Here is a 27,296-nt window from a genome sequence, read left to right as displayed (position 1 = left end):
ACATTTAACTTGAAGGAAGTATTTGATGCAGTCATCTTTAAAATCATGGAATGATTGGAATGATGGTGATATGATGTAGCATAGCAATAGATTAACTATGATTGCAAATTGTTGAATCTGGAAACCCAGCTTCCAACTTGATTGCCTGGGGCCATGCTCTGCAGCCGCACATGTAACATTTTTGTTCTTTATAGGTTTTTCCCACATTGGTTTAATTGGAAAAAGCATACTATACTTTAAATCTGAACTATGAATTGCATGAATTCCATGTCTACTTGTTTACTAATTGGGGGTACATGATTACCCATGGAGAATCTTCCCTACTACGGTCAACAACACCCTGATTTCTGAAACAGAGGGCTTTGTGCTCCTTCCAGAATATCCCGCTTTCCAACCGCGCTGGACAGCGGTTAAAGCGGTAAAAGAAAGAAAGCAATCAGTTAACGAATATACCTGGCAGAGCGAGACTGCCTGAATATGAACCTAGCTTTGTAATTACTTCTTGGCAGTGTATAATCGGCATGCATTCATTATAACTCTGACTGCTGTTAAATTCCAAGTCACGTACAGAAGGATGCCAAGGTGACATAGAGGCCACCTGTTCCTTGTTCTGTAGCTGCTTTTTTTTCTTTCCTCTGAAATCAGCAAGTGGATTGAGTAGTTAGGTGAAGAGATAGAGGGCTGAAGTCTCATCTCTTTGATCTTGCACCCATTGGAGTAAGTGGGTGGGTGAAAGGCCTCAAGGGGCTCGTATCCTTGAGCCCTGAATTGACAGATCTAGTTCGTGATGGCAGAAATCTTGAGGGTCAGGCTACAGCAGGTAAGCGTTGGGTTTGGAACTCAGTTGGTTATTCCCAGACTAATTATTCTCAGGCATTTTTTGGGGTTTGTGATGCTGTTGTAAAGTCACCCCTTTTTGATTCTATTCAAGAAACTGTACTATTTTATTGCTGTGGAACTAATGAAGCTAAAGTTGTGCAGGGTTCTTCGGTGACTGAAAAGGGAATTTGGTCTTTGGAATATGGTCCCCAGTATGGCACAGTTAAAGTAGGGCTTAAAAATTGGTCAAGCAAATTCTGCAGAAAGAATGAAAAACCCATATTATCACCCAGTTAAACTTTTATTTATGACTAAGTCGTTTCTTTTGAAATGTTTCTTACACATCTATACATATGCTGCAATGGACTGGCTTCCTGTTCAGTGTGTATTCTAACTTGTACCCATTGTGTGCCGGAATAGGCTCCAGCTCCCTCAGTGACCCTGTACTGGATAAAGAAGTAAAAAAATGGATAGATGAATCTATACATATCCAGGTATTCAATGGGCCTAAGTACTCTGGCCCAGGACATTTAGGATCGGTTTATCTAGTATTTGAGTACAACACTGTGCAGTTGAGAGATTCTGTCCATATTATGCACAGGCTTCAAGAAAAGAGATGAATTGTGAATATATGGGAATAAGTTCTCATAATAGAACAGCTATACTTTTTTACAGGGAAAAACAGTTACTTTAAAGCTGAAGAATGTGAACTTTGAAGTGAAAACAAGAGCTTTTACTCCGTCTTCTATCGTCTCCACTGAAGAGGAAATATTTGCTGTTGCCAGGGTTTTGTTGAAAACAGAGATTGACAATGCAAGCCCTCATCCTCTGAGACTGAGGCTTATGGGTAAGACAACTTCCTTGAACCTAGTTCTTCATGCAGGAAAATAGCCTGGAAAAGATTAATTTAATTCTGGCATAATCAGTCAGTTTGACAAATCATAGCAGCTTGCACGTTTACAGTGTGACATTAGATCTAGTCCAGGAATACATTAGCATGGATTTTATGTAAATTACTGTGATATGAAACATTAGTCCACACTCATTATGACATTGCAGTTTAACAACAATTTGCATCCCACACAAACAGATTTCAACTTAATGTTTTTGCAACTTTTCCTTTCAGTTGAAAACCATTAATGTATTCATTATGTCTGTAAGAGTTACATGCTGGTGTCAGAGTACTTTTGTACCCACCTCCCAGAATTGAAAGAACAGTTTGCACTCATCTGTGTGTGATTCCGTATGGATTGTTAACAAGAACACTTGTGAGAATAAAAAAAAAAAATCAGACCTCTCCATAGTAGCTATGAGCTTTAGTGCCTCAGAAGAAGTGTCATTCAGAGCTTATGACATGAAATTAATTACAACACAACATCTGATGAGTAATCCCATTAATCAATACATTAGTGTGTCCTTTCTCATCATAGATGCTATTATGAGTACTGCAGTGATGCTGACCTAATTTCACAGCTGGGAAGTCACAGCAGTAATGTAAATTTGCCAGTGTTAGAGCCATGTGTAGAGATGTCTCTGGGCAGTGTTCAGCAAAGCCTAGAGAACAGATTGCAGTAAGTTACAGTACCTTATATGCTAAACTCCCCTGCTACAGCAATCCTGTCTGAAGAGTGTAATCAATTGGTAATGATTAACGTTCACATTCATAAGAAATCCACACATTATTTTGTCACATTGTAGTGATACTGTGCCTTACCTGTGTGAGCAATGCCAGCCATGTTCATATTTCTCTGAAGCTCTAAAGATAATCATAAGTATATGTGATATTATGACCTAAAAACATCATATTAGACCTTGGTCATGTTTCAGGAGAAAGACGATAAAAAGTATCCCAAAAATTAGTAAACTTTATAGCCATTTGAGCGAATTCAGCCCATTAGAAACGAGTTACACAATCTATCAAGTTTGAAAAAAAGTCAGTTATGCTTTATTCAGACTTGTTAGATTGTGAGATAAACTATGGAGTAACAGCAGTAACTAAAGTATTTCCCAAGCCTCTGAATGGCAGGCTTTATACTCACACTGGTAGGTACTGTAAGTTAATGTCACTGACTTATTTTGCAAGTGGAATAGTGTGTCTTTAAACCCAGCTTCCATGGATAAAAGACATAAAAGTGTCTTGAATAGATATTCATAGTTGCCTCTGCTGTCTTTTAACTGTCTTTTCATTTCATGAACGTAATTATCATTTGCATTTCCTTTCCAATTCAGGAGTACGGGTTTCTGGATTTGTGCCTCAGGTAGACAAGAAACCCCTGCAGAAGAGCATCATCAGCTTCTTTCAAGCAGGGAGACAGGAGACCTCGGCTTCCACTCAGGTTGTGAAGGAGGACCCCAGAGCCAGCCAGCCCCAAGAAGAAGTGACCTCCAGCTTCTTCAGGAAGAAGAGAGACACACAACAGCAGTGCGAGCCTCAGCAGTCTTTCTTCGAGAGAGCCCGGGCTCAGAGGCTGAAAATGCAGGCCATGCAGGAGGTGTCTCAGGAACCTACGTCCTGCAAAGACACGGAGAAGGAGGGAAATGAGCAGTCCATGAGCAGGGAGAGCATTGGCAGCATGGAGCAGCACTTCACATGTCCAGTGTGTTTCCAAAAACAGAAGACGAACAACCTGGAAGCCTTTAACCGACATATCGATGAATGCCTGAGCGCAGCTTCCATAGTGGAATATTCTAATAGAAATTTAGATACGGAAGACTTTATCTTCGATGATGACAGTAACTGCTCAGACAGGTCTTCCTCTAACAGGACACCTTCTAAATCGGGCGGGTTTCTGGTTTGGGCACAAACTGAAGACGACGAGACGGCTCGTTGTGGCACCACACAGAACCTCTCGACAAAGCTCGACAGTTGTGTGTTAGCGCTGGAAAAGTCAGACCCTAGCATTGCAGGCGCCACTCGCAATCTAAATGGGGCCGATTTGAAAGCGAGCTCTTCCTACAGCGGCCCTTCAGACGTCACTCGTGGAAGTTCAAGCTTTGGTACCGCCTCTTCAAGTGAAGAGCCGGCACCAGCTCTTCCTGACCTGCTGCCCTGTGTGGATAATGGGAGAAAGTGTGAGGTTGCCCAAGCCATGGTCGGAGAAAGTGCCTTCAGTTCATCTGCTGTTGGAGTCCATGTAGACACAGCACTGATTTGTCCGGTGTGCAATATGAGGCAGAAAACCACTGACCTGGCTCTGTTCAACAGGCACGTAGATGTTTGTCTGAACCAAGACGTTCTCCAGGAGCTTGGAGAGGCAACAGCGAGCTCGCGCAATTCAGATTTCACATCTAATATGAAGAGCAGTGGTTAGTATCAATTTTCACTTCTATTTATATAAGAAAGCAGGCCTGCTGTTTATCCACCCTCCTTCCCTGACTTACCATCCAGTTCGATCCGGACAATTTGGCCGTGCATCTTTTCTCGTGGAGCTAATGCTTAAATTCTTGGTGATGGCGGCAGCAAAAAAATATTTTAAAGCTTTAAAAGAATCACAAATTGTAACTGTATTTGTACTCAAGCACATTCTTTCTTTTTTACTGCAAATACTTCACATTATGGACTGTATATAGAAATATCATTTTTAATAGCTGGCTTTCTCTAAATAGTTCTGCCTTGCAGAAAATGCAGTTTTGTTCAGATGTTTCCATGTAATTTCAGTTCTGAACATACTGTGTCTGAAGTAAGGAAAAACATTCAGAGACAGAATTCACTCAGGAAACACCTGTCCTTTTCACCTTAACAGTGACATTTCACAGCTTTAGACAACCTATAATGAGTCCCTTTGAGACTGTCAAGGGAACCTAGAATTATGTAATCTAATTAGGGAGTCCCACCAAACTGACTACAGCTGCAGCTACTTGTTACATTATCTTTAATCATAGCCTGAGTTTATCATTCCTTGAGTTACATCCTCACAATTTGTTTCCACTTTGCAAATATTTCTTTAATAACATGAGTGGAAATTGACTATTTTTCTCTCCCTGATTTAGTGACTGATAGAATGTGGAAATTCTTACCAGATTTAATCCAGACTGTATTTCTGCAGCAATTATAGACTACTTGTGAACCTTTCTAACTTTTTAACCATAAATATAATAAGCCTTCATATTTTCACAACTTAAATTTTTTATCTCATGTTCAGAAAGCAAGAGTATCCTATGAAGACATGAACCAGTGTATAAAAGAACAACAAACTACCTGCTTTTTCTGGGATTTTTTAAGTCAATATTATTAAAGCAGGCATCAAAAGCTGTTCTTAAAGTATGTAGTCATGGAAGATTTTGGAACACTGGTGGCAAGAATTTACAGTGGAGACTGCAGAAATTGTTTTAGAATGGGTTAAAGTTAATGTTATGAGCTATGTACTCTTAAATGCCTTGTAGAAGGATTAACGTTAGTCTTTTAAGCATCAATATACTGTATTTAAACATCTGAGATGTACATATGATGAAACATCATGCTTTGAATATCACTGAGCTAAATTACTACCTTTAAGCTCAATAATCTTTTCGAGGCTCCATTGATACGAAAAGGTAAGTCAACAAATCAGATTCTTTAAAATTCTTTAAAACAACTTTTGCAGCAGCTGCTGACAAAAATGAAAAAGAAAATGATAACTTGCAAAATATTACATCTTTTAAGCGAACTATAAAAATATACAGTGCAGACATCAATCTACTATAGGATATTTATTGTTCATTGATGTGCAGGCTCAGAGCTTATTCATGTTGCTTTATATCTTTTACAAAAATTGTCCTTCTCCTTTATCAATTTCAGCAGCACTTTATTGAAAGCCAAGGCGTCATTTCACCATTATATGAAAATTGCAATTCAAGGTGCCCTGACCTTTTCCTCTGTGAAAATTGCTTGTTGAATCAATTTTTTCCCAATTTAATCCAGATAATGACTGAGGCATCTGTAGAAGCCATTTAGTTCATTCTTCCTAGTTTAGAAGATTGGTGTCATTATTTGTTCAAAGGAAGAACTTCCTAAATGCTGTATAAAATGATCTTGAATACAGCTAGAACACTTCTAGGAGCAGATAAAAATAGATTTTCATCTTTGATATGAGTTTGAGTCCAAAAGTGCAGTGATGCCCATTGATAAAAATGACATATTTTTCCAGCAGGGAAGTTAGTGGAAAATCAGAAAGTTCCAGTTTCAAGGAACAAGCAAAAAAGGTAAGGCGGTGACATAATCCAGGTGTTTACAGAGCATGTTTTTGAGAGTTAGATGTAGTTGTGATTTATTGAAAGAAATCAAGTACTGAAATAAAATACTTTATTACTACTGTATAATTTTGCAGTACAAAATGTGTATTTGATCAAGATATGTGTCTATTTTCTCTACCTCTCTACAGTATCTAAGGCTGCTGAAATTTTAAGGATATTTAAGAAAGACCTAATTTTGAACCTTTCAGCTTTCTAAGCCCAGTAGATGTTACAGCTAGAAGCTAATTTGTGGTGACACGCTGAACTGGAAAACAGCAGTGGATGCTTTTGCCTTTGGAAAAAAGTACACCCTTTTGTAATAATCTAAGCTTCCATTTCTTTCCAAGATTCTTAATTTGTTCCTCTTGTTTCAGGCAAAACTCCCCATCTCGCCATCCCCCATCAAAGAAATCCAAGCCTATTTGCAGCAGGAACACTATAGACAGGTTCTTTAGATGAAGCAGGATGAAGTTACTGTTAAAATAGTGCTAAACCAGCAAATGTTTTATTGCAGTTATGTTATTTTCATCATTGAAGACTAATGACATGAAGTGAAGCAAAAATGCAATTAGTATGAGTATGAAACAATCATGCTCATCCATTTCTGTTTTCTTAATGCTGGAGTTGACAAATTTTGGAATATAATCTATTTTTCATTATGATTGAAGAGTTAGTATTTTAGCTGTAAAAAGTATGAAGAATCATGGTGGAGAGGATGTAACTTGGGCAGTGTGGTGGATTGCTGGGCTGCTATCTGGGGTTTTCCCCGTGTCTCTGTGCATTTCCTCCAACTACACCGATTTCCTCCCACAGTCCAAAGACATACTGGTACGTTAATTGGCTTCTGGGAAAATTGGCCCTGGTGTGAATGTGTGTGCATTTGTGTCTGTGTGTGCCCTGTGATGGACAGGCATCCCATCCAAGGTGTATCCTAACCTGCGCCTGTTATTTGCCTGGATAGTTTTGGCTTCCCTATGACCCTGTACTGGATACAACAGAAATGGATAGATATGTACATTAAATAACCTTGTGCATAAAGTTCAACTTTATGCACAAGGTTATGCCTGGCATTATCTTGGGATTTCTGACTCCTTCAGCCAGTCATTCTCTGCTTGATAATGGATCAACACACTGTTCATTATTGCTGAAGAGGCTGTTAAGATCCTAACAAAATAGTCTTTTTGCAGCCTGTCTTAATGCAATTCCTTTTAGGAATCATTTTGGATGTATTATAGACTGAGGTTAATTCCCCCATTAGAAGAATCAGGCTTTCCCTTTTGCAGCAAAGATAACTCTACTCATGCAGTGCTGTTAATTTAATTATGTGAAGGACCTGCATTTTTATCACATGATGAGCATTGTTCATTAGCAAAAGATGGGATGTGATGTTTCTTGAAAACTGCTTATTGGTGCTCACTCTTTTCTAAAACCAGAAAAGCGTTTTTATAATGTATTTTAGTTTTTTAATTCTATTGATAAAAATAGATTTTTAAAATACTGTAAAAAGTGCCTCATCACAATCGGACCAATGAAGAAATGTGCAGCTTGAAGCACTTCAGCTGTAAAGTGATCTTGTGCAGGTCCCAGTCAGCCTGTGCAGTGATGCACTGAAATGGCTCTTCCTGGGGGAGAATACATTCAGGAACCTCCAGCCCAGTAAGTAAGACACTGGGATTATAGATTACATTCCATGTTATCTACGTAATTTAAAGAAAAAATTTAAAAATATAAAAAATGAAGATGAGAGGAAAACATATATGACTAGACACAATACTAAAACAATCCATCAAAATTACTGGTATCAAAACGTGATTCTGTGTAAAGCTGCTGAGCGTGGCTGTGGCTGCCTTCATTCTGCTAGTTAAGCCAACATCTTCTCCTGAGTGCAGCAGGGATCCGGGCTCAGGATGCCGTAGGTGTTACAGAGTTGACTGATATATCCCATCAGTCATGGCCATCACTTCCCCATTCACCTGAAGGAGGCTCTGTTGAAAGCAAGAGTTTAACAACATATTCACTTACTGAAGCTCATTTTTAATGCCATTATGTACAGTATTCATTTGCTGCTTTGAAAATTGTACCATATCTAAAACATTGATGGCTGCCAATTGTGGAACTCGCTGTCACGCTATCTCTAGCTAGCTGCTGATGTATGTTTCTGCCACTATGCACAGTAATATCTTATAACTGAGACTTTGACATGCTGAGATTATAAGGATCATAATTTCAAAATGCTTACTGTTTTTATTTGGATGACCACTGATCATCTTTCGAAGTCTTCCTAGTATACATACGGTATGTTACGGTTTAGATTTTCAGGCTTTGTTATCACACAGTCGGCCGTGTATAGATATATAAATATCTTGAAATGGAAAAAAAACTGTCTGGGCACTTTTTAAAGAATATTTAATTGATAATATAAGTTTTGAATGTTTCTACAATAAATATATTTATTTTAATTGTGGATTTTGTTTTAAAGTAATTTTAAAAAACAGACCATGGAAATGTATTTTCTAATATGCAAACGCATTAATTATGGATATCTGCAGTGATAGCTGAAAAAAAAAATTGAAACATTTGGTTTGTTTTGCCTTGTAGTTGATTGTTCCTCTGAAAAGCAAATAAATGTTTAATTGATTGATAAAATACTCTGATTACTATGAAATTTGTGTTGCTTAATATCACTACTGGGAACTAAAGTTTACATTACTCTTGCTACTGTGGGACGGCTTGGATAACTAGATTGAAGTATACAGGAAGAAGAAGGGGATTATAGTGAATGAACCATATTTTAGCTCAATTTTGTGCTTTCACTTATCATCTCCAGAGTGACAGGAGTTTTCTTTTGAAAAAGGTGTCTGAGCTTCAATGGATAACTTGAATGTTAGCAAGCCAGCACTGAGACTGAATATTATTTGCAATTTGCCTAATGGAATTGCTCAGAATGTAATGCATATTCCTCCGAGACAGATAATCTTATCAGTATTCTAATGCCAAATGAAGGGACTTCATGAGCCTGGGGAATTCCTTATCAAAATGTTTCCTTTTTATATGAGAAGAAATGTTCTTTTTTCCCTTAACAAAGCAAGAATGTTGAGAAGGTAATTGTAACCCAATCAGCTGTACCTGTTAAAAGGTAGCGTACCTCTGTATCAGAAAGCAACTGCAGCTCATATTATTAAAGATTTAATTGGTGATTAATCAAGGCTTCTTTCCATGGATATAAACATGGAAGATGAGATAAGCTGCCAGCTCTCGGCAGGAGCTTTGCGTTCCCAATCTTTTCATCCTTTCACCAATGCGTAACAGTGGCATTTGTCCGCATCAGAGTGGAGTAACTTGAAATAAGGCTTAAAGTCCAAGCTGGCAGAAAACCCACCTGCATTAGGGTGCTTGGTGAATAAAAGTATGTAATATATTTTTCTGTAATGGGGACATGTTTGAGATGTTGTGGTTACAGTGCATTACCTTCTTCTGCAAGACAAGGCACAGCAATAGAGTCATTAAGGTAATTACAGCTGTCTTTATCTGATAAAGCAGATCTGTGATCCACTGTGAATACTCCTCCACACAAAACCCTGTATTTCACTTTGCTCTGCTTATAAACTAAGAGAAGGCTTGTTGTGAGAATTTTTTCCTGCGAAAACTATTGGAACTATTGATCTTATGTCTTATCTTATCTTATAGAAAAAAGTGACTGAGATCTCTTAGATAATGGGGAAAGATTTATTTTTCTTTTCATGCAGTCATTAGTTAGGAGATGTGTGATGTCCAGGCATTGAAGTGTCTTCCATATTACTGGACAGCATCTACTACTGCAAGTTGGTTTGCAATTATTGACTTTGAGCTCTGACATCCTTTCTTGCTGTTAACACACAAGTTATCTAAGAAGCGGGAGACAAAATCATGACACTCACAGAACTTGAATAAATAATTAGATTTGTTATTTTCAGTAAACTTGAAGGTTTCTGAGGTAGGTTACAATAATACTGTTTTTCAATTAGACTGCATTTGTGAGAGACCTTCATTGTAAATTATATCTTTGTAATGCAGAGAATGGTTGAAATTAAGATATTAGAATCGTAAGGAAGACTGGAAAAAGCACCACTTAAGACACCATCACCCAGACTTCAAGCTGTTGAGGCTACAAGCATGAGGGTGCCGTTTGGCTCATCTGGCTCATTTGATTTCGAGTAGCTGATTGGTCCCAGGATCTCAACCAGCCATTTCAAGAGAAGCCAGGGTATTAACTGCATGAATATTGGTTGGTAGTTTTATTGACACTTAATTTCCACCTGTGTCCACTAGTTTATGTTTAACTGGTATCTTAAAGACATCCATTGGATTGACTTTATAACTACCTATTGAGAACTAAATAGTTAAACTATTAAACTCCCTCTGTAATCTTTTCTGTTCAGGACTGTGAGATTCAGTCCTTTTAACATCGAAATCAAATGAGTCTGTGAAGTTCCCTCAAGCCCAGAAAATTATTTTCTGTCTATAAAAATCCCCTGTGTGAGCCTTTCGAACTTGGAACAAGCTTGGGTCATATCACTAACTGTCATGGTATTGCAAGTGCTGCTAAGGTTAAGGGAGTGACTAGACAGCTAGAGACCTCTCAGGTCTCGGACACAAAGTGTCTGTAGGTGGAAGTAGTTCAGGTGGGTAGCTGCGTTGGCATGCAAGTCTGCAAAGGAACAAGTGATAGGTTTATTCCATGCTGAAAAGAGAAGAGAGAAAACATTTTGGCTGTGAAGCTTTGAATTCACACCTGAAGAATATTGAACAATATAGGTGTCTGTGTCATATCCAAAAGGAGAATTATAGGTCTGATGAGACAGTTGTGCTTCCCTGCAGGATGAAATGGCCAGAGCAATAGTATTTACATTTCCATATACATTATATCTGATATAGTTGTATTCTTTTATATCTGTTTACCAGTTTACATTGCTTTTCCAATTCAGTGTCACAGGGCTTATCCCAGCAACCATTGGGTATAAGACAGGATACACCCTGTCTAATATAAAAAATACTAACAAGAAGACCTGTTGGTCTATATTTAGTTGGTTTGGTTGTCTTTCCACTTTTTCTGTATGTATGCTACATTTTCTATTTTCCAGTCACTGGATATCAGCTCCATCTTGAGTGACTGTTAAAAAAGATCTATTTATGGTATATTAATAACTTCTCTCTTTCCTTCAATGGACTAGTCCGAATACCCTCAAGACATGAAGATTTGTTTATGAGCTCCTACCGTATGTAACACTGTCTTGTTTATGATAAAACTTTTTCAAGCAGATCTTTTTTTTTCTTCAACATAAGTCATGATGCCAGTTTCTTCATTGGAATACACTCTTCCTTATTCCTGAGCTTATGACAGAAAACATTTAAAAGTTTACTTGATTTTTTAAGCCTCTCAGGTAAAAATATTGCCTACAGCACTGAACAATGCCTGTCTGTGACCAAGCCAGTTATCAGCACCTAAGGGTTTCCTAGCCAAGGGTGTGAACACAGGCTCAATAAAAGGAAAACAGGTTTTGCTTCATTTAGTCAAAGTTGCTGAAGAGTGAACAACTTGAACCTTTGCAGGAGCAGCACATGTGCCAGCTTTTCAACATGGACAAGGCTTTGGCTCTGAAAGAAAAAATGAAGAGCTGCACAAAACTCAAAAAGGAGCACCTGAACCCTAAAACTTGGATGAAAGATGAAAATGTGAAAGGATTTAAAGATTTTGTACTGCGCAAGGAGTCAGATACGCAGAAAGACACAAGTTTTGACAATGCAGAGATGTGTAAGTGATTCATTTTAAAGTTAAAAATATGACCTAAGTATCCACTAACCTATATATAAGGTAAAATAAAGTGACTGGATACACGGACCTCATGCTGCGTGTACATAAATCGCATACAATAGATGTATTCTGTGTGAGTCTCGAGCACACAGAAGGACATAAAACTGTAATTCTGATTTTCATTCAAACATTTGAAACACCAAATATGCTGGGGATTGCAATGAAACATTGGAATGTTCTTTTATATGAAAATGTGCAACAAAACAAAATACTGTTCCCTTTTAATATTTGTATGCTTCTCTATAATTTCTTACTAATATTATTACTGCCTGGATTTAATAATTAATTTGGTGTAGTACGTGGAGATTTTTTCTTCTTCTACTGTTTGCACTATTGCAGCACTACCCAACGCATCGTAAAAGTGCGTGAGAAAGACAATGTTTGTTAAAGGCAGACACAGACGTGTACAGGGTTGGGCTTAGTTATTGTGCGACAGTCTTTCCACTGTGCTAAGCAGGATCCTTCCTCTCTGACCTGAGTAACTGTGGAAGGCATTTTTTTCTGAATTGTTGTCATCTTTTGTCATCTATCTATTTTCCATGCATGTTCAATAATTTTGTTCTGATTGCTATTTAATTAAGGTTTAATTTTAGTTAATTTGAGCTAATTAAATAAATTAGCTCTAACTTAATTAACTAGTTAAATTTGAGCTAATTTAATTAAATGTGGAATTAATTTGATAAATTTAATTTAATTAATTTAATGAAAATTACGTAGAAGAGCACGTAACAAGTCTTATATTTTAAAACAGAATTAAAATAAGTTCTAACTGGCAGAAAGGGTTCGACCATATAATAGGAAATCTGAACGTTTAGAAGACATGAGTAGGAAATCCGAGCGTTTATAAGGCATGTGTTGCCTCTTCTCACCTGTTCTTCTGAAGCAGAGATGTGCACATGAGCATGGGTGTCTTCAGCTCATGCTGGAGCTCACTTTTTTATCTCTGCTGCAGTGCTTGACATTGAGAGGGAGTACTTAGAAGCAGCTAAAAAAAATGATGTAGCAACGATGAAACTCCTTGAAAAGAATGTCAATGTCAACACAAGAAATATGGTAAGTACTCTGACCAAAGACCTGTAAGAAATGAAGGACAAATTACCCCATTATACTTATTTGCTAGCTTATTGATCATCTAACCTTGTCCAGCTATTCTCCCAATGATATCCTAGGGATTCTGCTTTGATAACACAGCTTGATATATTTTACCACACTCCTTTAAAAAAATACATCTTCCATTTTCACTCCTGACCACATTTTCACTTATTGTCTTTTTGCTCCATATACCACAAAAGATTAAAAACTTGATCCCTTGAGAATAAGTATTCTGGCATCCCTCACACACAGACTACAGGTTGGGCAGGTTAAAAAGGAGCAAAAGGCAGAATACCCCGTGTTTACTCTGTACTGACAGGTCACGTCATGTTTTCTTCCCCAGGCCGATCGCTGTTGTTCTTTGCTCCTTTGTTTTCCAGCATGACCGCACTGCCCTCCACTATGCCACTGCTGGGAAGAACAAGGAAGCCGTGGAAGTTCTGCTGCACCGGAGAGCGAAGTTGGACCTGGCTGACAAGGTGAGTGGCGTGGGCCTGCTTCTGGAAATAACGACCTCTTGTCAGGCAAGGGAAGAATATTGTCAAATAATATTACAAAATCATTGCTAATTTTATTTAACTGATGTTTTTTTTTATGCAAAACAACTTATATTTTCACCCATTTATACTGCAGTTTTTTTCCTTTGTACTGTATATATTTCTGTTTCTTTCTATAAGCCGTCATCAAAAATAGTCATTGAAAACCACAACAAAACAACCCCTCTCTCACACTCCTCACCCTCCACGGCAGCCCACACCTAAAGAGACAAAAAAAATGTATTAATCAAAAAGCCTTTGGCCGTAGCATCAATTGAGATGAAGAATATAAAAAAATGTATAGAAATCCTAAAATAACAATTTCACCAAGAGAGCTGCTGGCAATGTACATTTGACACCATGTATACGAGCTGTAGAACGTTCCAGAAATAAAATGTCCAATAACCAAAAGGCCCAACGACACCCTGAGAGAGTACCACTATATTTTTCTGTGCAGCCATAGTACCTGGTAGCCTTGAAAATACCTATTTCACAAATTACAGTTGGGCATTGTACTGAAACAATTTCAGTAAAGTATCTTGCTCATAGGTAAAAAAAGGTACAGTGTCTCACCTTGGATTTGAACCCACAACCTTCCAGTGAATTCCAAAACCCTACTCACTGATCTACTCCACTGCATGGGAGGAGCCAGAAAAATCCGAAGTGGTGTAAAACCCTCAGTTTTGGAGTCGTAGCAACTCCTGTTGTCCCTTATATGACCTGCATGTGGTTTAAAATGTTCCTGCTTTTAAATCCACAGTATGGAGTAACAGCTCTTCACCTAGCTGCATGGTTCGGCAGCCTGGACATAATGATGCTGCTGGTCCAGGGGGGAGCAGACCAGAAGATTGAAAATCAGGTAAGACTCATCAGTTGAGTCACTGAAACGTTCTTACCTGTTTCCCTAAATAGAAGAATGCACATTTACAGGTATAGTATTTAGTAAGTGAACTGCCATTCTAGAGAACAGAGCAGATCCTGAACAGCTAACATTAAAACATATCACCCGGTCTTAGAGATTTCAGAGCCCACTGTACGTAATTTAGTACAAGAAGGCAGTGTATCTCTTATGGTTCTATTGAAACCGGTGAAAATAGCCACGTGGAGAGCAGTATGAGCACTGCAGTCAGTGCTAGCTGCCATAACTATGACCTGTTATGTGCTGAACAGGATTCCCAAGCCACAGCACTCATCAGAATTATATGGTCTCCTGTCACAATAGTGACCCCTAATGGTTTGTGGTGGCTATGCGGTCTAGCATAGTTCTGTTTTGGATCCTTCAATGTCATTCCTATCATTATGAGGCAGAATTCTCCAAAGTGTTGGATTTTTCACCCACTAATAGGAAACGTGAGCTGGAATTAGACCATCCTGACACAGATTAGGTTTACTCGGTCCTGTTAATGTTGCAATAGTAATCTTACTAGTACAAGAGGAACCACAGGCTCAGGCATTTGGTGCCTGTGTGTGGCTGAGGAGCCAATGGTATGTGATTTTGACTGCCTTTAAGTCAGAATCCCCCCTAGTAGATTGCAAGGCCTCTGTGAGCTGGCAGTGTTGCTGATGAGAGCTTCGTCTGCCCTCACATTTATTTTCCAGCCCTTTTGTTGTCTTCGTAAAATATAAAAGCCAAACACCCTCTTTGTGCAAATACAAGGGTTGTGGTGAACAGATTTGTTTAAGAATTGTCAATTGATAATTCCAACCCAGGAGCCTAAAAAGGGAGATTAGGAATTTTATTTTGTTAGGGGAAATGTCTTATTGGAAAAACTAGGCTTTTGAGCCATCTGTCAGTTTGGCTTGCGTGTGTTAGAACCTCAGTTAATCCAAGCACTGGAGTTTTAGGTTTACATAGTCTGCATTGTTTATATTGTCATGTGTTTCAATTGGCCGCCTCAAGGAAGTAGGATCTGCAGACTCTAATTGTGACCCATTACTTGTCATAAAGTAAATACAGCTCATCACTGGCCTGCTAAACACAAGTGATTAGGGGGAACTTGTAAGAATGAACTTCTGTTGTTCACAACAAGGGTTAAAAATTCATCTTCATAAGACTATTATTTACTTTAAAACAGCTTTTAGTTCAGAATACCACCTTGTTTGTAATTCACCGGGATAATTTAATTGTTTAGCTTTTTGATGCAGTATATACAAATGTGCTAGAAAGAAAAATATTGCAGTTTTCTTTATCATTTTCTTGTCTGTTCTAATACCTAAATGTTGCTCGTTGAGATCCCTTTAGAGGCTCTCATATTGCTTTGAGGAATTGCAACAAAATATTCTAGTCAGGAAGAGAGCTGTTGAAATGAAATTCACATTAAAAAAACACCCAGGAAAGATCACAGGAGGTAGCAAAGCTTCTTCATTCAGTCAATACACTTCCAAAGCAGTGAGTAACTACAAGACGATGACAACGTTACATTATTCAAACAGCAATATAATACAATCTCACTCAATAACTGAGCCAGTTTATTTCAGCATTACGTGATAAGACTATGAGCCAACACCCCAAACCAAAGACAACCAAATTGCACCACAAATCAGACAACACTACTATACCCATTGGAATACACAGCCAAACACAACACAAAGCTGGAATGCTACTAGAATGCTACTACACACTCTGACTGAATATCTGACCAGAGTAAGAAACAACAAAGAGAAACAGAGCCTGATTCAGTACAGACTCCATTACCAACACCTGGCCATAGAAAGTGTGCAACATAGGCAGACCTGGTTACCTAGAGAGAACAGACTCAGTGATTTCAGCCTGGCCATAGAGCAACAAAAAACAAACACTGTCTGCTGCTGTCATGGCTACACTCCTCACTGAAGAAGCGACAGGAAACAATGGGCAACGTGCTCTCCAATGCTCCAGTGCAGTAATGATTGTCACTATTTATGAAAACAAGCCTTAAAGGTTTGTATTTCTTTTTTTTTTCTACTAAGGAAGGGATGAACATCATGCACTGTGCTGCTATCAACAACCACAGAGACATTGTTAAATACATCGTCGATGACTTGCAAATGAAAAAGTTGGACAAAGAAGACAAGGTAACACCGTATTCAGTACAGGTCACCCCAGTCTCAGTAGTCTCAGGGCAGGAAGAGTCCATTCAGAAAAGAGTTTAGCCATGTGGTTCTTGGGATAATGGGTTTTCAACCTTTTCAGACTGTCGAAATCCCCATCAAGAAATTTCTGTTGATAAAGACACTAATTTAAACACATACGTCAAGTCCATCCATCCATTTTCTGGATGCTATCCCCAATACAGGGTTGCAGGGGAGCAGGAGCCTATCCTGGCAAGCAACAGGCAAATGGTAGGACTTGGAAAGGATACCCGTCCGTCGCAGGGCACACACAGACACAAACACACACTGACATCAGGGCCAGTTTTCCCAGAAGCCAGTTAACTTACTTGTTTATGGACTATGGAAGGAAACCAGACCACCAGGAGGAAACCCGTGGAAACATGAGGAGAACATACAAACTCCACACAGATAGCACCCCAGGTCTGAACCCAGGGCACCAGTGCTGCGAGGCAGCAATGTTAACTAATGTGCATCCATAACACCCCTTTTTTTATTTAAAAAATAAATAAAAGAATAACTGGACATCAATAGGACCACTCCAGGTCAGATCCACTGTGTGAAATGTTAACTGTTTCTTGTGACCTCCTGGACAGTCATTGGGGACGCCTGGGTATCCCCAGACCTCTGGCTGTGTCAGTTGTCACCAGAAAAACACTTTTTATTGCTGTTATTTCTGTGTTCTGTTGTATCTCCTATTTTTCTTCTTTTGTTAAGAAAAACACTGGAAGGACTAATGATTTTCATGCACCACCTGTCCCTCTATTCAGATTCAATTGCAAATTCAATTGCAGGAGGTATACTGCTCTCTTACAACACTGACTCACAAATATCTGACAAGCGATAGGGGTTTCTGTTGAGTAGCATGCCAAGCCAAAACACATCCAACCCCTGCAGCTCTAAACCAATTGTATACTACTCCTTGGAGAGTTCCAGTCACAATCGACTAATAATGTAGTCTTGAAATGGCAAGATATGGCTTACAGGGCAGAACCTGTGTAGAGTACATGTGTTTTTATTGGCTGAGACACTCAGGAGAACCCATTTACCTTTTTTTCAAATGTGCTGCAGTTGAGTCTAATAATCTACAAATATGAAAGAACACACTGTGTACAGAAAGTTTGTTGATGGGGTGATGTGGTTAAAATCTAATTACAGTACCTATTATTAATTTGCATGGTCTATGTCTCATGTTTACAATATTTCCTGCTCTCACACTGAAAGGATTTCTCTGTTGAAATTATCTTTGTATTTCATCTTTTTGCCAATTAAGTCAGGACTGGTTGAAATACTTTTTAATGCTGCTGATTGAAACTGACTTACAGAAGGATGGGTATCTGTCACACAAATACCTTTCACTGAATGGAGTTTGGAAGACAACAACCCCGTTCAATCTGCTTGTCAGTAATTTGCAATCTCTCCTGATGTTACCCCTTCTCCTAAAACACTATAAATACCAGATGTATCTCGCATACATCTTTTGCATCCCACACCCACCCTATCTCCACCTCTCTCTGCATGGGGGTCCAAGCCTCCTCGGCCTCTGGCCAGGACGTCAGCCCCCAGCCATGCAGGTTAAGCCAAATTTTCACTAAACACTCCATAATCCTTTTAGGACACTTTATTCTTGGGTGTTGTTATTGCAAGTGAAACACCATTAGTTTGATTTTGATTATAAATGCATCACTATCACTGAATTTCTGTGCACGGCGAGATGTGTTCCACCTGTGATCTCACATTGTAACAGAACATTGCTTTCCCAGTCAGGGAAGAGACCATTTCACCTGGCAGCAGAGCATGGCAGTCTGGAAATGCTCCAGATGATGATGGAAAAGGAATATGAGATGGACACAATGACAGGGGACCTGGTCAGTCATTACTTACTCTAACCAGAACAGTTTATTGAGGGATTTTGCAATGAATGCAGATGTTTTGATTAATTCAAACAAATCTTTCATACAAGCTGAAGAAAGAACAGGAACATAGGATGTTGTAAAAATTAAATACAAGCAATATGTGTGTATGTAGTGTTTTTATCAATGCAAGCTCATTTTTGTATTTGTGTTCCCTGTATTTCAGAATGGCAACACACCGTTGCATCTAGCAGCTAAAAACGGACATTTAGATGTCATTGAACTGCTCCACCACAACTATCAAACCCAAAATGAAGTTAATAAGGTAACTGTGGTGTGTTTATTCGTTTTTATTTGAATTGATATGGCTACACAGAACATTACTCCTTTTTCATTTCCTCCAGTATTGCATGTCTTGTACGTTATGTACTGTATATATTTTAGCGAGACGGGGTCAGCGAGGATGCAGACAGAAATTCAGGCTCTTGTTGGAATGGAAACTGCTCTTTATTGCTGCCACAGCAGCAAAGACAGCGTAACCAGGCTATAACACACTAGGGTCACTTGGGGTACAGGTACATACTGTAGGTATAAGGTGCTTAAGTGGGTACAGGTATAAAAGGGTGTAAACCAGGGATAACTATTTATATGACAACCCAAAAGCCCACAACAACCACACCAGGTGCAACCACACCAGATGGTCAACCATCGCTGGCCAGTAGCCCTCAGTCCCCCCTTTGGTTCCTCCTCCCAACCTGCCCTTCGCTGCACACCTCAGCTGGGTGCTTTTCCAGGCCAGGCGAGGGCGCCACAATCTAAAAACATCTCAGGAAAACTGAAGGCTTTTTCTGGATGGAAGAAGAAGAACACTGCAGTAGGGCAGGCTTGTGTGTTTTTCCCGAGGAACGCAGACATAGCGTTGGGTGTCCACTGATCAGTGCATTTACCTTGTCAACCCCCCAAGGCTGAGGAGACTGCCCTCTACTTGGCTGCTGATGGAGCTCATGAAGAATGTGTGGAGGCTCTGCTGAAAGCTGGATGTGACCCCAATATTGCGACCAAAGTAAGATTGTCAGTTATCTTTGTAAAACTTTGCATCTAGACCACAAAGCTTCAGTTTAGCCTCATATGACCACACAGCTTTTTACCACATATTTTCAGTGTCATTTGATGCGCTTTGTTTCAATGTGAGATTTGAGACGGGTTTCTCACGCTGACGTTCTAGCTTGTGACTGGGATACTGCTGACTCACAGCCATTTTTTCCATCTCAGCCCTGAACTCTGCACCTTTTTAAAAGTCGCTGTTTGCCTCACAGTGGCATTCCTAACTATTCTCCTCCTTATGCAGCTGCTCAGTTTGGAGGAAAAGTCTGATCTGGGCAGTGACTGGAGTGAAGCTGGGCATATTACCTAGAGTACTTAAATAATTTTCTTTCTTCTTATTTCTCCAGGCTAACCACAGTGCTTTGCATGCAGTGTCAGAAAAGGGTAATACGCCTTTAGTGAATCTTCTCATCGAAAATGGGGCTGACATGAACTGTCAAAATGAGGTGATATATATTTGGTTGTATAATTTAGTGCATTGTAAAAACATGTACTCTCTCCTGCAGCACTGGGACCCTGGGTTCAATTCCGGGGGTGCTATCTGTGTGGAGTTTGTATGTTCTCCCTGCATACTGTACATGTGTGTTGGTGCTCCAGTTTCCTCCAACAGTCCAAAGACATACTGGTTAACTGGATTCTGGGAAAATGTACCCTGGAGTGGCTGTGTGTATCCTGTGATGGACTGGCATCCCGTCCAGGGTGCACCCTGTCTTGGGCCTGTTGGTTTCCGGGATAGGCTCCTTTTTGGTTGGATGCACTATTTCCAGACAGGTTTCATGTCTTTTTTTAGGGCCATTTTTCTTTTTTGTTTTGTGTAAAACATTAAGGTAATGTGATAGGACAGCTGTCTGCATCCTTGGTCTTGGAATACCACAATTCTGCAGATTCCATAGGTCATTGTGTATAGGCAATGAATAGAACCCTGTAAATTATGTTAGTTGAAGTGGTTCAGACTACTTGAAATGAAAAGTCTGAAGACTATATTGAAGAAGGTTCTACAGTCAAATATCTTCAACGGAAAAAACTGAGGTTTACTGACTAAAGAATAGACCAGGGGACAGACCTGGAGAATGCAGGTAATGGCATCCATCTTATAGAGAGTTGTGACTGGCAGCTGCTTACCCAAAACTGGGATTTCTTATCAATCTTTGTGAACTACTTATGTAAGTCTCTTACTCATTTTTGGTTTACTTAATACTGGACTACAAAAGGATTAAATAACACACGATTACATCTCAAGGAATACATAAGTAAGTTCCTTATTGGTATTTGGACGCTTGGTCTGACATGGTTCCAGGAGCCTCAGAATCAAAATTCATGCTGAGTAGGGAGCACACAGCCAATGGCAGTTTGATCCGCCATTAACCTTATCTGTGAACCAATTCATATAGAGTATTATTATGGTTCTAACATGTATACTGTTTCACACTAGCTAACTCTTTACCATATTTGAACACACTGCTTGTAGTAAACAACATCAGCTTCAGTAGTTAGGTTAAGATGCGAATGAATGTGAGAGAGAGAGATGAGATATACAGAGTGTATTTGGTGTAATTTGTCTGGGTGAGGGACTGGCAGACTAAATGTTAAGACGTTGCTGCCCAGACCTCCCGTCTCATTGTGAGGACTGAGCCAGGGAGTAGCTGCATTGATGCAGACGGGGGGTAGCTGGAGGGGTACGAGAGGAATGTTCTACAGGATGTCCTAGGTGCAAGATTTACAGTATGTGAATGGGCGAGCAGAAGTGTGTGAGATTAGATTTTATACATTAACAGTAATGTATGAACACTTATAAAGAGAAACTCTATAACCTTTAACGCAGAATGATCCGACTTTTCCATTCTGAATGTCTTCATTTTTTGTTTCAGCAAAAACTGGCTCCCATCCACCTGGCTGTTAAGAATAGCCACATCCCTGTCATACACACACTGATTAAGTCTGGCTGTGATGTTAATGTCACCGATGATGTAAGTGTTATCAGCACAAAGAAGACGTTATGATCTTGAAGAAGTGAGATGGAGGATCTGAAATCTCATTCAGTTAGAATGCAATATTTCCAATGTCATATTACCGTTTTAGAAATTAAAAGTAAGGTGTAGAGAAATGTAGAGAGAATCCAGAGAAATTAAAATTTCTCTAGATCTTGAAGAGCAATATTATGATATTTCTTTAGCAGACACTTGTGATAAGAATTGCCGTTTCTGTAGGGATTTTGCCTCGGACTCTCAGTATTAGATATTGATTAATTTAAACAAATGGCTTAATGAATGTTTTCTACAGAGGAGGCAAACTGCTCTTCACATTGCTGCAGAGCTGGGAAAGCCAGACATCGTGGAGATGATACTTAAAGCCGATAGTGACCTTACAATGCAGGACAAGGTAAAAGAGAACTGGGTTAAAGCAGAAAAAACATAATTTTGGTAGCAAATATTTTGGCTTTCATTGGCCCTTGCTTTTCCTCTGTATTTGTTTATGTTTTACCTTTCTTCTAATATCTCTTCCATTTCTTGTAGCAATAATCCCGAAAAAGAATGGCTTTTAAGTTGATTAAGATGATCAGTAACCTTTCTGATTTTTAAAGCACTTAAAACACATCCAAAGACAGGATTTAAATAGCTCTTGATCTTACGTGTCTGTATTTTTTAGGTGGGGGGGCAATACTTTATTGGTCATGTGTGCTGTCATGAAGCGCTTTGGTGCCACGTAGGATTGCACGTCTTCTTTTGAAGTAACCAGCAAAAAGCCAGAAGCATAGAGAAAAGTCAGGAACAGCACCATGCATTTTCATCCTTTTAGTTCAATGCGAACATAAATGTCACTCACTCAACTCTGAATGCATGTTTCAGAAGGGTGTTTTGTTAGAATAATTATTCTGCATGGCAAATAGCTCCCTGAGTAGTAACATAAAAAGAAAATCAACAGAACTTAACCATATATTTTGCAATTAAGCCCTGCCTGAAACAAGCTTTTACATATGGTACTATATTATGAATGCACAGCATACTGTATTGCCTTCCAGTAATTTATTAGGTATTACCATATATTTATTTCATGAATTTTCATAAAGGATGTTGTGCAACCAGTATCAAAAATAAAATCACAAGGCTTATCAGTCACTTTAACTAACCTTCAGTGTATTAAATGTGTTGGGCATCATATCAGTAACCTTTCTGATTTTCTAGAGCACTTAAAACACATACAAGGCTCTGTGATTGCTGAAAGCCTAACTTCTTACTTTCTACAGTAACATTCTGCAGCTATTGTGCATAATATGAGGAATGTAACATGGCTATCACACAACAACATTAATCTGCAGCTTCAATTACTGGTTAACCAATATCAGATCAGATGACTAAATATTGTACAAGGCCACTAGAAAAATTATTATAGAAGGACCTTTTTTATGAGGCAGAATTTACAGAATTGCCTGGATCCTATTCCTTTGAGGTGTAGGAAGCAGTATCCTTTTAATACAGAGATTTCTCTGTGTGTCCTGGTACAGATAATTACATTTCCAATAGGCTTAGTCCGAGGGGTGTAGTGTCTTTATAGATTGATTATGGATGATGGTTTGCTGGATAAGTGACTTGTTTTGTCTTTCCAGAACATTTGATCAAAGATCATATTTTTCACATGGTGTGCACATAAAATGTGTAGGTTCATTATTCATCAGTGTGCTATGCCATTACAATCATTTTCTGCGTTGTCCCCTAACCATACCCATGTAATGTTTGAACCTGAGCAGTAAATATTCTATCTACTGTGGGTTAATTTAATCCAATGAGCAGAATTGAGCAGATACAGTACTATTTTCTTTCCCACTGCATGTGTGGCACATTTCCAGTGCTTTCTCTCCACAGTAGTCCATAGCTTGACACAAAATAGTCACTGAAGGTTTTTCAGACTGATTAAACTTACTAAATAACTCTTTCAAGTGCTTATGATGGTATTGTTCGATGCTTTGAACTCATTCCTCATTCATGGTTTTTTTCTGTTGCTAACAGAGCAAATTAAGAGTGGCAAACTCTGGTCTTTCAGCTACAGTTAACACTCAGTGTTACTGTGAAGGGTTCATTGCATACTGTACATGCCTTGGTTTTTGCAGAGATCCTTCCTGTAACCTTTATGTCTTCCTACAGCAAGGTAAAACTGCACTGGGTGTAGCAGCCAGGGGAAATGCAGTGATTATTGTGGACATGATCATAAAAGCAGAGAGGTACTACGCGTGGAAAAAGGTACATGAATGATGAGAGGACATACAGTATCATTGGCCTTTGAGTCTCGTATGGCGATCCGAGTTCAGAACTCTATAGCTTCTTTTTGACTCCCGTGCATATAGGCCCATGTTTGAGTGTCTGAATGAAAATCGACAGGTTCTGGTTCAGCTTATCAGTAAGTGAATAAATTGTGACCTTTTTCCCAGTGGGAAGTGAAAATGTTCTGCATATTGCAGGAAGCTAACCAGTGGGCATTGGCTGCTAAATTTCAAAAACAAATTTGCACCATGTAAAAGTCTTCATGTGAGCACATCCTGTAATAGCAATTTTACCAGCAAGATGACTCAGAATGGATTTTAAAATTGTTCTTTGAACAATTGAGGTGGATACATAAATATGCCTTTGTTTGAGAAGCCTTTCAATCCCACTCACTTCTCTTGATTGTAAATTGGGTGTCCTTTCTCAAAGTAGTAGGGCAGGAAATAACGAGATTTGATTATTCTTTCAGACACATGCTGAATCTAATGAAACCCTTCACTATGAATCTCCGCTGACATTTAAATTAGACCACAAAGCAGAGACCAAGCAGATCCGCGCTACAATTTGGAATCTTGCCTACAACTTATTAAAGCCTAACGACTGGAAGAATTTGGCAAGACACTGGGATTTTACTGACCAGCACATAGCAGCCATTGAAGAGCAATGGACAGGTAAGAGACCACCATTCACCCTGCTTTGATGTTTAAACAAAACATGAATATTGTGCTGTCCTTGTGAATCAAGAAGGTATTAAAAAAATGAAAATGTTCATGAATCTTTCAACTATTTAAAAAGACATTGTGTACTAAAACGTAATTGAAATTATTACCATATACCACACATTCAAAAAGAAAGCATTCCTATCAGTGAGTCTTGTATATTTCAATTAAATACACTGAACCTGGTAGTGTTGCTGTAACATGTAGATGAGTTGGAATGCATCCCAGAAATGCTGTGAAGACATTATTGAAGTAATTCTAAATGTTAATTAAAAAATAAACAGATCTTTTATTTATTTGTACAACAAAGCTGCTGGTTAAATATGGACAGTGCTCAATCTAGCTATCTGAACTTTGTCTTTTTTTAAATACTTGAGGTATGTCTACATTTATCAGAGTTTTAACTAATGTACAGTGCACTCTTGTTAATACACCCAAATCTTTTTGTGCCAGTCATAAATGATGTCTGAATTGAATTAAGGGTTTTATTGCTTTCTACAGGATGTAAATAAACATTTAATGAATGCAGAAACATGAAAACTGCAGCCATTTTATTTTCTATTTTAGGACCGAAGAGTTACCAGGAACATGGACACCGGATGATATTAATCTGGCTACATGGAATCCTGATAACAGACAAGAGTCCTGGTAAAGAACTGTATGAAGCCCTGATTTCTATAGGAAGTAAAAGTGTGGCAGGTAAGTTTCATTTACACTGCAGAATAAGGCATATTATACTTAAACCCACTCGGCATTTAAAAAGCATTTTTTGTATGTGTAGCTTTTGTGAAGCCTTATTGAAGCTGTTCTCCTCCCCACTGTAAGATGATGTGTGGTGAGCATACTGGTGCACTATGACTGCCGTCACATCCAGGTGGGGGCTACACATTGTTGGTGGTGGAGGAGTATCCAATAAATTGCCTAAATTGCCCTAAAGGCAAAAGTTTGAAAAAAAAATGATAATACATTTTAAAATCTTACCTTAGGCATTGAATGCACATGCATATTAACAACGCCTGTAAATAGTTTTGAGAAGAGTGTCCAGAAAGAGCTGCAGTATATAAGTATAAGGAATTATCATTATTACTAGCTTAAAAACAAACACAAAACATCTCCTTTAAACATATGTCAGAATGAATAGCCCCTCTGCAATGTTGTTCATTATTAATGTTTTTTTTAATTCTTAAAACCACTCTAGGAAGTGGTAGGCGCATGAAAATCTAAATCACAAATAAAGGAACGTCGTTTCTTTGCATCTAGATCATTAAAAGTTCTTTCTTCTGAAGACTCCGAATTCTTTAAAGATTCACACATAATGGAAAACAAGTTGGATCTTCTCTAACAGTTTTCACAATTTTTCCCTCTCCCTTTGTCCTTTCTTAAACACAGTGAGATAGACAACATTGTCGAAGGTTTTTCCCAAACTCGCATTGCAAATTTATTTTAAGTTTGTTTTTAAATGATAAAAAGTGACCATTTATTTTTATGTGCTGGTAACAATGTTTTCGACTATTACCGAACATCAACAACTTCTTTATCGTCTTCTTCTTCAACAACATCCAGTAATTATAACACTATATTTTGCATGGTAGAATTACATACTGTATTCAAATGCATTTTATTTTCAGTTTGCTTACACTGGACAAACTGAAAATATATAATTTGCTACAAATATATTTGTCTTGTGGGCTTATAAAAATAAAAGGCAAACCATGACAGTTTCTGGCTGAATTTGAAAAAGTACACGGATTACCAAAACAGCTGGTTATTCATAATTTTCTTGTAGTAAAGTAAAACAAGTCTTTAATTTTATTTTTCAGTGTTCACATTCACAACATTTGCAGTCTCCTTATATTTTACAGACATTGTATTTAAAGGAGCTTATTAACTTAAGGCATTTTAACAAATTCATTTTTTTCTTCCAGACAAAATAAGAGCTGAAACTACTGGCAAAGAAATGAAGAAATGTACAGTTTCTTGACACCTCCCTGGGGAGCCCTAAAACCAACATACTCTGTTATGTAGGAGACGAAATCCATGGATATTATCTGAGTGGCAAAACTTTAACTGCAGGAGAAACAGTATTACTGCTGTAACTGGAAACTTAACACTTTCCTGTATTGCTACTACTAAACTCTTCATGAGAGAAGTTTGATGGTACCGTCTTCCCTTGGACTATCTGTGACCAGCTAGAGAGCAGAGACACAACTCCGCAAGAATGTGTATGTTTTCATCCACTCTTGGAAGCTGCCATTAAACAGAAATCCCTTCAGTTCTTAATATAATTACTAATATAACTGAATCAATTTTTCATTCTTTAATTCTTAATCTACAAGGTAATCTAGACATGAAAAGCAGACAAAAGACAAAGAATATCTTAGGGAGGCCATGTGAGTGAACTCCCCCTGAACCTTCACCCACCAAGTGAAACACAGTTGGTCCTCTCACCCACCAACATCAACATTTTTCAACGATATCATTTGAAAGCAGCACTGATCCTTTCTCTCTATTGCTAATTCAATTCTAAAATACAGGATGGAAAATAAAATCAGCCATTGGGCCCATGTTTTGTTAGAGACAGACCAATGCATTTGCTCGAGGAAAAAGGAGTGGATATTTACTGCACTCCGCTTTTGAAACTTTCTTCTTGTTAAACTAGACAGTTACATCAGAGTTCTCATATGGTGGTACAGAATATCCACCATGGCTGACCACAGTTAATTCTTATATTATTCAAATGTACCATGTAAAAGACATAAGCACAG

The 27,296-nt window shown here is 38.5% G+C and overlaps 2 protein-coding genes across 7 annotated transcripts in view; both read left to right on the top strand.

The window, feature by feature from the left end:
* Nucleotides 1-9,231, top strand: part of polk (polymerase (DNA directed) kappa) — a 30,510-nt gene extending 21,279 nt beyond the window's left edge. For 4 of the 5 annotated variants that reach the window (XM_088629653.1, XM_088629655.1, XM_088629652.1 and 1 more), the window contains 4 exons: nt 1,495-1,666; nt 3,049-4,125; nt 5,946-6,000; nt 6,405-9,231. In XM_088629653.1, the coding sequence (XP_088485779.1) occupies nt 1,495-1,666; nt 3,049-4,125; nt 5,946-6,000; nt 6,405-6,489 (1,389 nt within the window). In that variant the 3' untranslated portion in view covers nt 6,490-9,231. The remainder of the gene's footprint in view (nt 1-1,494; nt 1,667-3,048; nt 4,126-5,945; nt 6,001-6,404) is intronic. The other variant, XM_088629656.1, reaches the window with a different exon arrangement.
* Nucleotides 9,232-11,562: 2,331 nt separating this feature from the next.
* Nucleotides 11,563-26,816, top strand: ankdd1b (ankyrin repeat and death domain containing 1B). Of its 2 annotated transcripts, XM_088629650.1 has the most exons (15): nt 11,563-11,821; nt 12,834-12,934; nt 13,354-13,452; nt 14,270-14,368; nt 16,459-16,563; nt 18,363-18,467; nt 18,679-18,777; nt 19,417-19,515; nt 19,904-20,002; nt 21,425-21,523; nt 21,837-21,935; nt 23,696-23,791; nt 24,282-24,483; nt 25,099-25,230; nt 26,457-26,816. In XM_088629650.1, the coding sequence occupies exons 1-15, from the start codon at nt 11,629-11,631 to the stop codon at nt 26,510-26,512; spliced, it is 1,683 nt and encodes a 560-aa protein (XP_088485776.1). In that variant the 5' UTR covers nt 11,563-11,628; the 3' UTR covers nt 26,513-26,816. The 2 variants fall into 2 exon arrangements, with proteins under 2 accessions (XP_088485776.1, XP_088485777.1); XM_088629651.1 differs by lacking the exon at nt 12,834-12,934.
* The last annotated feature ends 480 nt before the right edge of the window (nt 26,817-27,296 follow it).

Source organism: Lepisosteus platostomus, chromosome 4 (assembly GCF_059453375.1).
Source record: "Lepisosteus platostomus isolate fLepPlt1 chromosome 4, fLepPlt1.hap1, whole genome shotgun sequence".
Classification (NCBI taxonomy): domain Eukaryota; kingdom Metazoa; phylum Chordata; class Actinopteri; order Semionotiformes; family Lepisosteidae; genus Lepisosteus; species Lepisosteus platostomus.
The sequence above is the reverse complement of the archived record's forward strand: the minus strand, read 5'-3'. Positions and strand labels throughout refer to the sequence as shown.

Bases quoted from the DNA above. Each gene is read 5' to 3' on its own strand.
- ankdd1b (XM_088629650.1), top strand. From the start codon at position 11,629: ATGTGCCAGCTTTTCAACATGGACAAGGCTTTGGCTCTGAAAGAAAAA. The intron at 16,564-18,362 runs GTAACACCGTAT...TTGCTTTCCCAG, and splicing joins AGTTGGACAAAGAAGACAAG to TCAGGGAAGAGACCATTTCA. The intron at 21,936-23,695 runs GTAAAAGAGAAC...GTCTTCCTACAG, and splicing joins ACCTTACAATGCAGGACAAG to CAAGGTAAAACTGCACTGGG.